The sequence below is a fragment of the Perissodus microlepis genome, chromosome 10, assembly GCF_051167445.1.
Source record: "Perissodus microlepis isolate ML-2025 ecotype Zambia chromosome 10, ASM5116744v1, whole genome shotgun sequence".
NCBI lineage: Eukaryota > Metazoa > Chordata > Actinopteri > Cichliformes > Cichlidae > Perissodus > Perissodus microlepis.
In genome coordinates, this window is record NC_140470.1 from 18084747 (window position 1) to 18099496 (window position 14750).

Below are 14750 nucleotides of genomic sequence, written 5' to 3' on the forward strand. Positions count from 1 at the left end.
GTTACTTTCAGAAGCTGCCAATAACACTCCCCACTGCCTCAACATAAAAACATCAACCGGTTTTGCCAATACTCACTTTATTGGAAGTGTATTTTAACAGTAATGCCAACAATATATCTCCTGACATTTGAAGTTGAACTTAAAACTTTTTTCCTGACAGAAATACTTGTTTGTATGAAAATAAAGACAGTCTTGTTACTTCACTTAACATAAATACTTTTTATAAAAAAAGGAGTCTTTCTTGACTTTATTTAACATAAATACTTTTTATAAAAAAACAAAACAAAAAACAAACAAACAAAGAGTCTTTCTTGACTTCCCTTAAGATACTTTTTATACCATCCACATGTAAGCACTATTGTCCGCTTTTGTAACTTTGGACTAATCTTATGAAAAAAAAAGAGACTGCAGGTCCAACTTAAATTGCCTTACTTCCTTGCAAGTAATTGATTTAAGTTAATCAACTTGAAAACTTTAATAAGTTTATTAAGTGACTTTGATAAACTTAATTCAATTACTTGTAAATAGTTATTTAAATTGGATTCCCCATTCTCTTTTTTTCAGTATATGTTGTCATCGCATGTCATGGGGGAAACAGTAGAGTGGAGCGAGTAAACCAGTGGTTGTACCTCATTAACAGAAGCTTCTCAAACCTTTTGTCAGAAAGTCGATTTCTTTTAGGCATGAGCACCAAACCTCCCAGACTAAAAAGTTGCTCCACAGGAGCACTTGATGGGGTTGGAGTGTTATACTTTAAAAAAATTGTCTTTATGCTTGAAAACTTATGCAGAATCTGAAGGTCGTAGCCTGACATCAGGTAGTCCATGACTTCTTTTTCTGCAGAATAGGTCTCCTCCTCTGGCTCTGCCTCAAAAGTGAAAAAGTCCATCTCACCTTGGCTGCTAGATGTAGTAGCACTGGGCACACTGGCAGGGTTTTTTGCCAGAGGAGCAGTGGTGCAACACTCTGCTGTCAGAAGCTGTTTTACTCGCTCCCTCCTTCCTGCATCTCTCAGCCATCGGAGTTTGAATTTTGGACAACTGGCAGCTGCGAGAAGGGCATCTTTGTCGTCCAGCACACCGGCGAAACGAGTCTGAATAGCCTAAAAAACATAATTGATATTTTTATGCCTACAATTTATTATGTTATTGAATTATTTGCAAACCATGCCTAATATGAGATCAGTATTATGGATTTATTTTGTTTTAGGTAACTTGTAAACATTTTAATTGTTTTAATCTTATTTTTCAATGATAATTAATATTCTGTTCCATGTTTGTGAATTGTATGAAGCAAAAAATTTGACTAATTTCAAGATGGAGCGTACCTGTACAATGGCATCTGGAAGGCCTGCAGTCATCCTGGAGAGGTCATCTTTCACAGCCTGGGTCTTCTGCATCAGAACTTCAAGTGTTGGTAGTAAAGTTCCATATGGACAGTCGCCTTGTAAAATGTCCAGTGCTGCAGTCAGAGGTTTCATGGCCATGCAGTACTCATGCAGGAACTGGTATTCTTGATCTTTGAAGCACTTCAGTCCTAGCTTTGTGCACAGAGCATTCAGCTCACCCATGGGGATTTCTGCAATTCTCTTTACAGCATCAAAAAAGGAATTCCACCTTGTGGATGTTGGTATTAGAAGCTTTCTTTTGCTGATTTCTTTCACTGTTTCTGATGCAAGTGTAGATCTACTCGATTTGGTCCAAAGAGCTGTGCATTTTGCTGTGCTGCTCCTATACACAGCCCTGCTCTCTGCATTGGTTGTTAAATGTTTCTCCACATCACGTGTGCAAATTATGTTGATGTGTGCGAAGCACACCTGCGGTGCGGGGGAAGAGACAGCTGACCATCACTTTCATTCTCAGCTGAGAGGATTTCTGACAGATCAGAAAAAGTGACATCATCGTCTTTGGGGCTGGACTCTTCCTCCTCCGTCCCATCATCGGACTCCGTGACAGGATGATAAACTTGAAACACCTTAACAAAGTTGGATCCATTATCAGTAACTGTTGCAACTACTTTGTTGAGTAATCCATAAGAGGAGTGGATGTTTTCAATTTCTGTACCAATGACATCATACGTGTGTCTACCACGAATTCGCCTACATGCTAATGCAACCTTGTGGCGCTCTAATGTGGTTCTACTGATCCAGTGGAGCGTTACTCCCATATAGCTTCTGTTGTTAGCAGTCCAAATATCCGCGGTAGTTGAAACAAAGTCAATCTCATTCAGTGCGGCCTTCAAATTTCTCTCCATTTCTGTAAACTCCTTCTCCAAGTAAGAAGTAAAAGTCATTCGGTGAGGCAGCTCGGCATTAACAGAAGTAGGGAACTTTTTTATTATGGCACGAAACGAGGGCGAGTCAACAGTGTTTATAGGTAGCATTTCTTCTACAATATACTGCGTGACCAACTTCTTCAATTCTTCATCACTTACTGGTTTTGCACCAAAGTCCAACTTTTGTTGTTTGGGGGGTGTAGGACCTTCTGCGGAAGTCACGGCTCTCTGCTTTGGACCACTTGGTGGGACTCTCTCTGTGAGTTTGACTGTGCTGTGCTGCGACTCCAAATGTTTCTTTAAGTTTGACGTAGTGTTTTTGAAGGTAGATAACACTTTTTCGCCAACACAGAGTGTACAACGAACCTTAATATTTAAATCTTTAGTTGACAGAAACTCAAAATAGTGACCATATTTCCAGCTAAAGAACGAACATCTCTGTCCCTCCATTGTTGTTTACACTTTTTTACGTCGCTGGCTGCTTGTGAGCGGGAAACGTGACCTGTCGCTTATGTGACGTTTCACGACACGTATGCGTTTGTCATCCGCTGAGACGAAAAGAAGAAACCAAATCTTTTTGCTTAAAAAAAATAGGAACGCACAGTGGTTTGGACAAGTAACTTTAATCTGACTACTGTTATGGAAATAGTAACGCGTTAGATTAGTCGTTACTGAAAAAGTGGTCATATTCAGAGTAACGCGTTACTAAGCAACGCGTTACCAGCATCACTGTCCATAAACACTCTTAGCAATGAGCGGGCTTTGGGGTCGATGCCTAATCAGAATAGCATAGGGACATATTGCGCATGTTGGCATATTCCACACTTGATGGTGACTTGTGCAGTAGCCTTGGAGTTAGCCTCTAGTTTTGTCTTCCACAGTCCCGATTAGTTGTTGATGAATATTATCAATGCACATACTTAATCATATTTCTCCCATACTGGTTTCTCTTCATTGGCTCACATTACATCAAGAACTAAAATTCAAAATCTTTCTGATCACATATAAGATCTTTAATAATCTTGTCACGGCCCAGCGGCACGAGGTAACAGAGATGGACACAAGTGCAGAAACCAAACCGGAAGCGAGACGGTAAGTGGTAAGAAGGTTACCACTTACGTTAAGAAGGTTTATTTCCCCCCACATTTAAACACCAGCAAAACAACACGACGCCACCACACTAGAGGTGCGCAGAAAAACTAAGTTAACTAAGGGTGACCTAGACAACTCTAGGGTGCAGCTGAACAGCTGAGGCAGTGGAGAGGTGGAAACTGGGCTATGAAGTGGCCGGGGCACTGTAATGAGAGGAGAGCACAGTCAACGGGATCCAGCAGACAATCGGCGATCCTCCACAGTTAAACTGAGTTGCCTTACTTGGTTTCAGGTGGAGGGGACAGGTGGGGCGGAAGGCCCGGATGCGGTCGAGGCGTGGGGAGGCAGGCAAGTGAGTGGCGGGCCAGTTGGCAACGTTGTACCAGCAGCAGGTGGCCCAGGTCCAGGAAGGCGGGGATGAGGGAGGCGAGACCTCCACTCCAGGAGCTACCTCTGAGGACAAGAAAAACAGGTAAGTCGTCACACGGGTTCTGGACAAAGCAATCACACTCCACTTGACTAACATGGGGATAGCAGATACTCGGGCAATGAACGGTTGAGTGCGCAGGTCTTATATGCTGCCGGAATAATTGCCCACAGGTGGTCAGCCAGGGAGGAGCAACCAATCTCTGCCTAAAGGAGGAGGAGCCGCTGTTGGAGACCTGCAGGTACCCACCCAGACCATGACAAATCTGAACCCATCTTATCTTAAAGGCTATCATAGAATGGGAGTGGGTGACCTTGACATCCACCCTTAAAAGGCCTGGGCTGCTGGGGGGTTCCTGTGATGCACTATTTCTTTTTCCTCATCTTTTTTGACTGACTGTTTATACACAACTTTGCATTTAATCATTGGTTATTATTAGTCTCTGGCTTGCTTCTACAGTCTGGTTTTGTCTATTGTTCCTCTGCTCACCTCCAGCCAGTCGCAGCAGATGGCTGACCTTCCCTTCTGTCTGAGGATTCTTTCCTGTTAAAAGGGAGTTTTTCCTTCCCACTTCCCACTAATGGTGTATCACTTCAGCCTAGTGAAAGAACTACTGCTTCGAAGATGCCTACCTGTTCATCAGAGGTTTCACGCTTGAGCTTGTTGGAGGCATTTGCTGTCCCAGAATATCCAGGGTGTGGCTCACCCTGGATATTCTGTCTCTGCACATCTCACCGCCTGCAGAGACTGCTCCCCAACTGCAGCAATCGATACTGTCTCTCCACATTCCTCCACAAATGTGAGTGAAATTGACTTGGACCCAACTTCAACTTTAACCCAGCTTTACTTTGTTTTTTGAAAGGTTCCAGCAATAAAGATGACTTTTGAGTTTAGTTCTGCATCCAAGTCCTGCATTAGGGCCCATACACTGCCTGCCACACAGAGTCATTGTGACAAGTAGTGCAACAGCATTGCTACATAGAGCAAGAGTCCAGGTTTTAAACTGTTCTGGCAGTTCAGACCTCTCAGTTTGTAACATATTGGCACAGTATAAATTTTGAATTATTGAAAAATGCTGAACATTTAAAATCCTATATCAAACAAACAACGGAAAAAAACAACATGTGAAACTACCTCCCACCACCCACCCACCCCACCCCCACTGATACCACACACACACACACACACACACACACACACACACACACACACACACACACACACACACACACACCAGCTATCAAACCATAGTAGCTATTGGTTTGATAAATATAAACACTGAGGGGATCAGCTAGAACTTCATCATCTGGGGTATTCCAGTTTGCATAACAGAATCATGATGTGCAGTACTGCTGTCTGCATTATCAGAGCTTAGGCAATATAAGACTCTAAGATTTTTTGCCAATGGATCTTTTCAACTCTGCACTTGGAAAAAATATCACTTTTTTGCGTCCTGCATTTTTCATTATAAGTGGATTTATTGGCATTCCTAATATAAAATATTATTATGCCTTTCTGTTTTTTGTTTATATTATTTCTGTCCTGGCAAACACAGCTGTCATGGCCACAATATATTTGGATCACAATCTAAGAACACCGAAATATATTGCAGTTTTCAATCTTGCATTGGTTGATCTGTTAGGTAACTCTGCCATGGTGCCAAAGGTTCTCGATATCTTTTTGTTTAATCACCCCCACATTTCCTATAATGACTGCTTGACATTCCTGTTTTTCTGCTATGTATTCCTTTCGATGCAAGCTCTAAATCTGGTTGCACTGTCATATGACAGAGTTATGGCGATCGTTTACCCACTGCATTATCAACTGAAGGTGACTCACAAGTTCATGTTCTGTTTAATTGCCTCTTTCTGGGTGTTTGTCATTATTGTTGTACTTATTGCAACTGGCCTTCTTACAAGGCTTTCCCTCTGTGAGTCAGTCGTTATTAAAAGCTTTTTTTGTGACCATGGTCAGATATACCGGCTTGCATGCAATGATTATACACCCAGCGATATAACTGCTTGGATTTTGCCAGCTCTTATTCTTTGGCTTCCTCTTACAATTGTTTTGTTGAGTTATCTGAGTATAGGCTATGCTTTAGCTAAGGTAGCCACAGTTCGAGAAAGAATGAAGGGCTTTAAAACCTGCACAGCTCATCTTTCATTAGTGGCAATCTATTTCCTCCCAATATTAATCACATTTACTCTAGGTGCAAACATAGAGCCAAATGCCAGAATCATAAACCTGTCTCTGACATCAGTCTTTCCTCCAATGCTGAACCCTATCATATATGTTCTTCAGACACGAGAAATCAAAGAATCTCTAAAAAAGTTAAAGGGAAGAATCACAAAACACTACAAAAATAGAAAAGTCAAATTTAAAAAGTAAGAATAAATTTGGCATAAATATTTTTACCCCTTTGTTTATTTAAGGAATGCATATAAAATAAAATAAAATTGTTCAAGTAGCCAAATGTAAGGGTTGCCTTTCTGAGAAATATGCATTGCAGCATGACATATGCTTGTTGTTTTTTTTTTTTCAAAGTGAGATTCAGTAAAGCTACTATATAACTACAGAAATACATTTTAATGACTGTTTAAATAGATCATTTTCTGCTATGAGAATATGTCAGGAAGCCTTCCAACTCCTCTTTCTTCCAGCTTCTATGTGGATATGGGCCACCTTTGATTAGTGTTTCAAAGAATGTCCAACCAAAATGTAAATATAATGTAAAGGACTGACTAAACTGGTAGAAACCCAGAAATGTTATTTTTTGTGGCAAATAAACTGAATCATTGTGTAGTGACCCGATTGAGTAAATTCTACTTATAACAATATAATCACATGGTTTGATTACAGAGGGAACACAGGGCTAATAAAAGTGAAAGACCATGTGGTTACATTTTAACATTGGTTCTCTGAGTAAAGATATGAACGGGCCAGCTTTTGAGCTGCTCCTCGTGGTCACGTGCTGGTGTTTTATAAGCAGGAAATTTTTGAGTCCTTAAGTTGAGACTATGAGTCGTATTCTTTATATTGATGAGAAAATTCATATTCTCTCACTAATAAATTAAAAAACATTGGTGAAAAAAAGTTTAAAAAGCACAGGAGGAATCAGCAGTACTGAACAGGCCAATTGCTATCCGGTAATCAGACTACACTTTAGGGTTTCTGAGTGATTTGCAGTTAGTAGTAGCTATGATGTTAGTTTTCCTGCTAAAGCATAAATCCCCAGTAACAAACCACCCAAAGTGTAAACTCAAAGTGTAGACTCTACACACTGGGTACTCTTCAAGGGGTGGAAAAGAAAATCTCGCCACTCTGTACAAGAGCAATGTCTAACCAAGTGTGTTAGCTCACATACTGTAATATGTAATTTGCTGGTAATAGAATCACAGTCAGTCTTCCAGTAACAAAGGACAAAGAAACATAAGCAAAGGAAACAATAATCCTGGGAGACTACTTACAGAAAAATGCCTAAACATATCAGGTCAATGTACAGAAGGTTGTAACTCATACAAAACACTTGCACTAAGAACACTTGAGTACAACACATGCTGTATTCACTAATTGTACTCACTATACCTGCTGAATCAAATCTTGTTATATGTACTAGTGTCCTTAAAGCTGGATGTGAGTGATAGTGAGCAGGCTTAGGGTCGCTATTGCGGGGACCCAGTATTCTTGGAGTTCTTGGTAAGCTGGTGAAAGTCACTCCACGTCGGGGCTCCATTATTATACTGGGGGACTTTTCTTGGTCAACAACAGTGGGGTGATTGGGAGGAATGTCCTACACCCAGTCTGAACCTGAACATACTGTCCATGACAAACAACATGCTTAAATATAAATGTGTTTATACCTGTAAGTGCACATATGCAAGGGTGCCCTAACTAAAAAATAAATAAAAATAAATAAGTAAATGGAAGCGTACAATTATTCATTTTCTGTGCAGCTGTCACTCTCACCTGGATGGTACTGGTGGCATAGCAGGAAACATGTTTTTAAAAAATATATATAATATATTTATATATATAACACAAAGGTGCTCTGCTTCCATTTGGAGCCAGTCTTAACTAAACAAGGTTTGCTGAAACAGAAAATAAAGGACATTAACTTTAACCTTTAACATTAACAAAAAAAATATTCAAATGGAATTTTTAAATTCAGCTGTTGGGAAAAACATCACATTTGTGAAACCTGCATATTTCATAATAAGTGCATTTAATGGCATATCTAATATTAGGTATTACTTTGTCTTTCTGTGCTTTATTTACATTTTTTCAGTGGTGGGAAACACACTAGTGATGATTGTCATAATTTTAGATCATACATTGAGAGGTCCAAAACATATTGGAGTTGTGAACTTTGCATTTACAGACCTGTTAAGTAGCTCTGCTTTGATGCCAAAGCTTGTTGACATTTTTCTGTTTAACCATCACCATATCTCCTACAATGACTGCTTGGCATTCATGTTTTTCTGTTTGACCTTTTTTGCAGCTCAGGCTTTTAATCTGGTTGTGTTGTCCTTTGACAGAGTCATGGCTATCACGTACCCGCTGCACTACCAAATGAGAATCAGCCACAAGCTCATTTTATCTTTGATCGCTTTTTTCTGGCTTCTTGCAATTACTATCATACTCACTGCAGTTGGTCTTCTCACAAGACTTTCTTTCTGTGACTCTGTGGTTATTCAGAGCTTTTTCTGTGATCATGGACCTGTGTATCGGCTTGGCTGCAATGATCTTACTCCAAATCGTGTAATTGCTCATTTGGCATCAGTTCTTGTTCTTTGGGTTCCACTGGCATTTATCGTGGGAAGTTACTGCTGTATTGGCTATTCTTTGTCAAAAACTGCTACATGTAGGGAAAGACTAAAGGCTTTAAAAACCTGCACAGGTCACCTTTCATTAGTGGCAATTTATTTCCTCCCTGCACTATTTATCTTTACCTTTGGGAGTACAATACTTCCAAATGCAAGGACTGTAAGTCTATCTTTGGCGACTGTCATGCCTTTGACTTTAAATCCAATAATCTATGGTCTTCAGACACAGGAAATCAAAGAATCGTTGAAGAAGTTATTAAAAGTTAAAATGCAATTTTAAATTTCTGCAAATAAATAAACAGCATTCAGATTTGAACCTTGGCAGTACCCAATCATCCTTTGTGGGGGGTTTTAAAAAGCTGAAAACAGAAAATGTCATATAAAATAATCCAAAATATGGCAAACAAAACAATAATGTTTCACGTCTCATAATAATAATATAACATTTTATAATTGGTGTTAAAAAGTGAGACTATTTAAAATGTAATGTATAAAAATCCTAAAAACAATGTGTGAACATGTTATTGTGAACACAATTGTGCTGGAGTAAAACATTTACAAGTAGAAAATATTTTTAATCTAATTTCCAGTGTTTAGGTCATTTCATTCAGTGGTACAATGCCACAATTTATGCTATAATTTTTTGCTCTTAAAACATCACGTATACGGTTATTGTGTGTGTTTTTCTGAAAGACTGTAATGTAATAGTGTATTTGATGCTGGTCAATGAACATTACAAAGCATAATTATTAATTTTAATAATTTCTTTACATTCTCATTTGACATTCTATGTGAAAACAGATTCAAGAGATCAAATTAGTTTCCAATATGTCTAGGGATGGGAATTGCTACAAATTTACTGATTTCAATCCCATTTTCAAAGTCAATTATCATTTTGATTTCTTACGGTGTGTTCACACTGAACGATAGACGCGACCAGAGCGTCAGGTTTACATGTAAAGTCAATGGAGAAGCGCGATGCCGCGCGACTGGGGGTCCCGCGAAAATTCAGAAGCAGATTTGCGTCACGAAAACGCATCAGTTGCACGTCCAAGTAGCGCGAGTGACGCGCGAATAAAAATATGCGTGTCAGTTTGTGTGGTGCATTTTGTGCATTCGCGCGTATCGCGTCAACCGCTCGAGTTGGAAAAATCTGAACTCCAGCGTCAAGTCGCGCCGCGACAACCGATCAGGAGCCTGGTGACGTGATGCTCTGACCTAGTTCAGAGGGGCAGGTCCAGCCAAAGCACTTCATTCTTCATTCAATATGGAGGAAAGGCTAATCAACGCCGTAGCAAACCACCCGGAGCTGTACTACACCAGCTGCTTTCTGTACCGAGACAGGAATAAAAAGGACCGAGCTTGGAGGAAGATATGTGAAGAGATCGGGCAACCTGGTAAGTTCATTCATTTCTCTTTTGAAATTTTTGACTGACCCAGGGAAGCCGCACAAAAGCTAGCAAGCCCACCTACTGTCCCGCTATTTTCCCACTGATGTACAAATACCTTTCCGCTAACAAGATAATGTGTTTATTTAGAGGAAACCTGCAGGAGAAAGAAGAGGAGTGGGTCTGCAGCAGGATCAGGGAGGAGATGGAAGTTTTTCGTGGTCATGGGGTTTCTGGACTCCTTCCTCACCCCGCGGGAGACTAGCAGCAATATGGCGGGGACCGTGGAGAACTTCCCCCCCGAGGATCAGGGACAGCCCGAAGAGGCAGCAGGGGAGTCCCAGTCAGAAGGTATGTTTACAATGAATTAATGTAGGCAGTTAATTTATGCATGTTGTCATATAGAAATATATGTTATTGTTTATTAATAAACAGTATACAGTGGTCCCACTGTTAATCCTTCACTGCCTCGCTTTTTCGCAGATTTTGTTATTGCACTGTACAACTTTCAACAATGTGCATTGCATTCTGCAGCCTGATTGACAAATCTCCTCCGTGTCGTTTCTCCTGCGCTTGCCAAATTTATCATGTTTGGTTTTGATAACCATCACGTCCAATAGAAAAAACAGCACAAAAACACTCATAACTCATAACCCTCATTCGGAAATATTCGGACACCTGCACTGGGAGGGAAAAAGGTGCACAAAAGTGGCACGCAGACGAAGATAAAATGCGGCGATCGTGGCTCAAGAGTTGGGAGTTCGCCTCGTAATTGGAAGGTTGCCGGTTCGAGCCCTGGCTCCGACAGTCTCAATCGTTGTGTCCTTGGGCAAGACACTTGACCCGTTGCCTACTGGTGGTGGCGCCAGTGTCCGGCAGCCTCGCCTCTGTCAGTGCGCCCCAGGGTGGCTGTGGCTACAATGTAGCTTGCCATCACCAATGGGTGGATGACTGGATGTGTAAAGCGCTTTGGGGTCCTTAGGGACTAGTAAAGCGCTATACAAATACAGGCCATTTACCATTTTACTTTTACATTTTGAAATCTACAAAGGTTTGTACTTTGAGAATCAACTTGTGAGAACTGTGAGTAATGTTCATGTGTGTGTGAAAAAAAGTGTATAAAGTGAGTGGCGAGGGGCTAGTTATTCTGAGAACCCCTGCTGCAATAAATGAGGGACCACTGTATATATTTTCTCTATTTCTCTATCTATTATTTTCAACTTGTTAACATTTAATATTGTCTTGACAGAGCCAACGGATTCTGCAACAGAGCCATCCCCTGTTGCTTCTCCTGGCTCCCCAGTCCCTGGTCCCTCTCCTCTTGCTGCTGCACTCACAGGTATGTAATTGTAGCAACAGATGTACAGCACTGATAGCTTTTTACTCAGTTGGATTCCCTTTTGATTACCTTTACTAAATATCTACAACCAATCTGATTATATCCTGTTTTTTTTTTTCAATGTTGAAAATGAAAATCTAGTAGCAGCCTTCTCATTTCTTTGTGTTGTTTTGTGCTTTGTTTTACAGGCCCACAGAGGAGGACAGCTCCGAGGTGGACAAGGGACGGATCCCTGGACGGTCCATCGGCGGTGGAGCTGGCCATCCTGGAGTCCCTGAAGAGGCCACGCCAGTCTCCAACAGAGTATTTCCTCCTCAGCCTTGTTCCTGCTCTGGAGAGCAATGCCGCCTCAGACGAGAGTATTAGTGAAATTTCAAATTTATGAATTCGTTTTTGAAAACAGCACAGCTGTGTTAAATTTGGAAACATTGGACCCTAATGATCAGTAGTTTTCTGATGAGGCAACAGGCTCTCCAGGGCAGAAACAATGTTCTTATTTTTCTCATCCTTCTCCCTGAGGCTCTTCCACTTTAATCTAGGTCCTTTTTATTCCTGTCTCTCTGTAAATAGTTATATTTTATATATTTATGTTGAATGTTTTTCTGTTTGAGAATTTTAATATTATTTCAAATAAATTTTTCTAATGACTAATGTCTCGGTTCTACTACACAGCAAATATTGGCACATAACTTGACACATGTAGAATTTATTTCATATTATACTAATGAAAAAATATACTACTATATAGGAACATAGTGAAGACCAATTATTTAAGAGAATAAAAAGAGGTTAGTTTATTTTGGGGGCAAGCTCCATTTATTAAGAAAACTTTTAAAAAGGCAGTGGCTCAGAGCTGTTGTGTGTGTGTCTTTATAAGATAGACCTTCTGAATATCACTACAAAGATTACCAACAGTGGTCCTCATACCACAGTTTGATATCAGCAAACACTGAGAAAATACACTGATATGACACCAGAGCCATTCTATCATTGCAAACACTGATAACATAGCATAAATCGAATTAAATCAGGACTTGGTGAGACCTTTTGAGTATCACTACAAATATTATAAACAGTCGTCTCCATACCACAGTATGCTATCAATAAACAGTCTCGGTCGTTGTGTCCTTGGGCAAGACACTTCACCTACCGCCTACTGGTGATGGCCAGAGGGGCCGATGGCGCGATATGGCAGCCTCGCTTCTGTCAGTCTGCCCCAGGGCAGCTGTGGCTACAACTGTAGCTTGCCTCCACCAGTGTATGAATGTGAGAGTGAATGAATAGTGGAATTGTAAAGCACTTTGAGGGCCCCGAAAAGCGCTATATAAATGCAATCCATCATTATTATTATTATTATTTACTGATAGCATAACACAGCCATGTTTTCAGTGTATAAACGGATAGTTTAGCATATATTAGCACAGGTATCAATAAAGGACTACCGTATTAAACACTTTTACTAACCGCAGGCAGATGGACAGGCGCTCTGCAGGTGGGATTGAGCGCCTGTAGTTGGTGTCTAGGCGGGCGATGCTTGGGCCAACGCGGGACAGCAGCTCCTCAAATTGGGCGAGGGAAAGACGGTGGTACCGCTGAAAGTCATCCACACGCAGCTCCTGGAGCAAGTGGTGAAACTAACCAAACTGCTCACGCTTCTGGAAGACCTGATGGACCCAGGTACGGCGAGGACGTCCTTTACGCCGCTGCTCGGCTCTCCACAGTAAATAGAGAAGGGAGACTCTCTCTTCAAACGCTAGATCGACAGCTGCCATCTTGCAAATATACCGTCTGGCACTACTTCCTCCCTCATTTCCGCTTCACGCGAATAATTCGCGTTGGACGCGTGTCGAGGTGCGAATGTGCACACGTCAAGCTAAGGGCGTCTGGCGCGTTTTGGTCGCGTCTATCGCATTCGGTGTGAACACACCGTTATAGATAACTGGATGTTGTGTGGTCAAATGTTTGTCTGTGTTGGAGGTATTTCCCCGCTTTGTAGTGATCAGTGTGGAGGTTGTTAAGGAAGTAATGTATTACACATAATACACTGAACATTTATCTTAAGTTATGCAGTATATTACTTAACTACTCCCAGAAGAAAGTATTTTATTAGACTGCTTGTTACTACTGATTGTGCTGGTTAGGGATGGGAATTAATAAGAGTTTAGCAATTCCGATTCCATTATTGATATGACTTATCGATTTGATTCCTTATCGATTCGAATTGGCTCCAGTTTTAGAGTCACAACCATCTCTAAGCAGCATATCAAAGACATTACATTCAAGTACATGCAAGTTAATTATGTGCTGCGTAGCCAAATGTTTGGGCATGTTGGAGGTCTTTCCCCTCTTTGTTGTGATCAGTGTTACTAAGGGTCATTACTCAAAAAAGTAATTATTGCAAATATTACACAGAACACTTTTCTTAAAAGCAATGAAGTACGCTACTTAATTACACCCAGAAGAAAGATTCATTACATTTCTTGTTACATTGCTCTCATGTTACTCTGTTAAATGATCTGAAACACACTGTCTCGTAATTACTATTTAACAATATAAACCTACAGGCTACAGCCCCACACACCAGCAAAAAATATCTATCCTGATTAGGACAGACGTGATCTTTCTCTTAGTATTCTAACATTAGGGGCGATCGTGGCTCAAGAGTTGGCAGTTTGTCTTGTAATCGGAAGGTTGCCGGTTCGAGCACCGGCTCCGACAGTCTCGGTCGTTGTGTCCTTGACCCGTTGCCTACTGGTGGTGGTCAGAGGGCCCGGTGGCGCCAGTGTCCGGCAGCCTCGCCTCTGTCAGTGCGCCCCAGGGTGGCTGTGGCTACAATGTAGCTTGCCATCACTAGTGTGTGAATGTGTGTGTGGATGGGTGGATGACTGAACGTGTAAAGCGCTTTGGGGTCCTTAGGGACTAGTAAAGCGCTATCTAAATACAGGCCATTTACCATTTACCATTCACATATGCTCTCAAGCACCAGAGGTTTTGATCTCAACACAATTTATTGTATAGGTAAAGGAAAACAAGCCATTAACCCCGAGGAGCGGGGTGCACACACTCACTCACTTTTTCTGCAGCACAACCAAACATGTCTCTTAAAGGAACAACAACAGTCCACAGAGATAGTTAACCTGTCACAGTAAAATAACCTTTAACAATCGTTACAGTGTTTAGTTATGAACACAAAGTCGACAGCACCAAAATCAAAGTTGTAAACCAGCACAAACAGACTTTAAAGCAATCACCACAATGATTCTACAGTAGAAACATGAACGGGTAGAAATGGACTGCAGCCTGACTTCTCATCATTTTCTTACGGCCCACTTTAGCACTGTGTTGGGTTGGGGTCAGCATTTACTTCGCTTTAACGTCACTCCGGGTTCTTGGCTAGCTTAGCGTTA

The 14750-nt window shown here is 41.1% G+C and overlaps 4 protein-coding genes and 1 pseudogene across 4 annotated transcripts; 3 read left to right on the plus strand and 2 right to left on the minus strand.

Annotated features, from left to right (window-relative positions):
* Window positions 1-315: 315 nt before the first annotated feature.
* LOC146379228 (uncharacterized) lies at window positions 316-1598 on the minus strand. The gene is made up of 2 exons (XM_084941618.1): window positions 1328-1598; window positions 316-1102 (listed from the first exon to the last, which is right to left on the minus strand). Exons 1-2 carry the CDS (start codon window positions 1568-1570, stop codon window positions 584-586), a joined length of 762 nt encoding a protein of 253 aa, XP_084797744.1. The 5' UTR covers window positions 1571-1598; the 3' UTR covers window positions 316-583.
* Window positions 1599-1659: 61 nt separating this feature from the next.
* On the minus strand, window positions 1660-3024 carry LOC146379229 (uncharacterized; annotated as a pseudogene).
* A 2173-nt stretch (window positions 3025-5197) lies between these two features.
* On the plus strand, window positions 5198-6181 carry LOC146379230 (olfactory receptor 1500-like). Its single transcript, XM_084941086.1, has one exon. The coding sequence runs from the start codon at window positions 5198-5200 to the stop codon at window positions 6179-6181; it is 984 nt and encodes a 327-aa protein (XP_084797212.1).
* Window positions 6182-7942: 1761 nt separating this feature from the next.
* On the plus strand, window positions 7943-8896 carry LOC146379231 (olfactory receptor 1500-like). Its single transcript, XM_084941381.1, has one exon. It carries the CDS (start codon window positions 7943-7945, stop codon window positions 8894-8896), a length of 954 nt encoding a protein of 317 aa, XP_084797507.1.
* Window positions 8897-9883: 987 nt separating this feature from the next.
* LOC146379232 (uncharacterized) lies at window positions 9884-11728 on the plus strand. Its single transcript, XM_084941087.1, has 4 exons — window positions 9884-10013; window positions 10155-10355; window positions 11254-11343; window positions 11532-11728. The coding sequence occupies exons 1-4, from the start codon at window positions 9884-9886 to the stop codon at window positions 11726-11728; spliced, it is 618 nt and encodes a 205-aa protein (XP_084797213.1).
* Window positions 11729-14750: the final 3022 nt, after the last annotated feature.

Excerpts from the sequence above, each read along its gene's own strand:
- LOC146379230 (XM_084941086.1), top strand. The coding sequence starts at position 5,198 with ATGGATCTTTTCAACTCTGCACTTGGAAAAAATATCACTTTTTTGCGT.
- LOC146379231 (XM_084941381.1), top strand. The coding sequence starts at position 7,943 with ATGGAATTTTTAAATTCAGCTGTTGGGAAAAACATCACATTTGTGAAA.
- LOC146379228 (XM_084941618.1), bottom strand. The coding sequence starts at position 1,570 with ATGGGTGAGCTGAATGCTCTGTGCACAAAGCTAGGACTGAAGTGCTTC. Across the intron at positions 1,103-1,327 it reads TTCCAGATGCCATTGTACAG|GCTATTCAGACTCGTTTCGC; the intron begins GTACGCTCCATC and ends TATGTTTTTTAG.
- LOC146379232 (XM_084941087.1), top strand. The coding sequence starts at position 9,884 with ATGGAGGAAAGGCTAATCAACGCCGTAGCAAACCACCCGGAGCTGTAC. Across the intron at positions 10,356-11,253 it reads AGGGGAGTCCCAGTCAGAAG|AGCCAACGGATTCTGCAACA; the intron begins GTATGTTTACAA and ends TTGTCTTGACAG. Across the intron at positions 11,344-11,531 it reads TCTTGCTGCTGCACTCACAG|GCCCACAGAGGAGGACAGCT; the intron begins GTATGTAATTGT and ends TTTGTTTTACAG.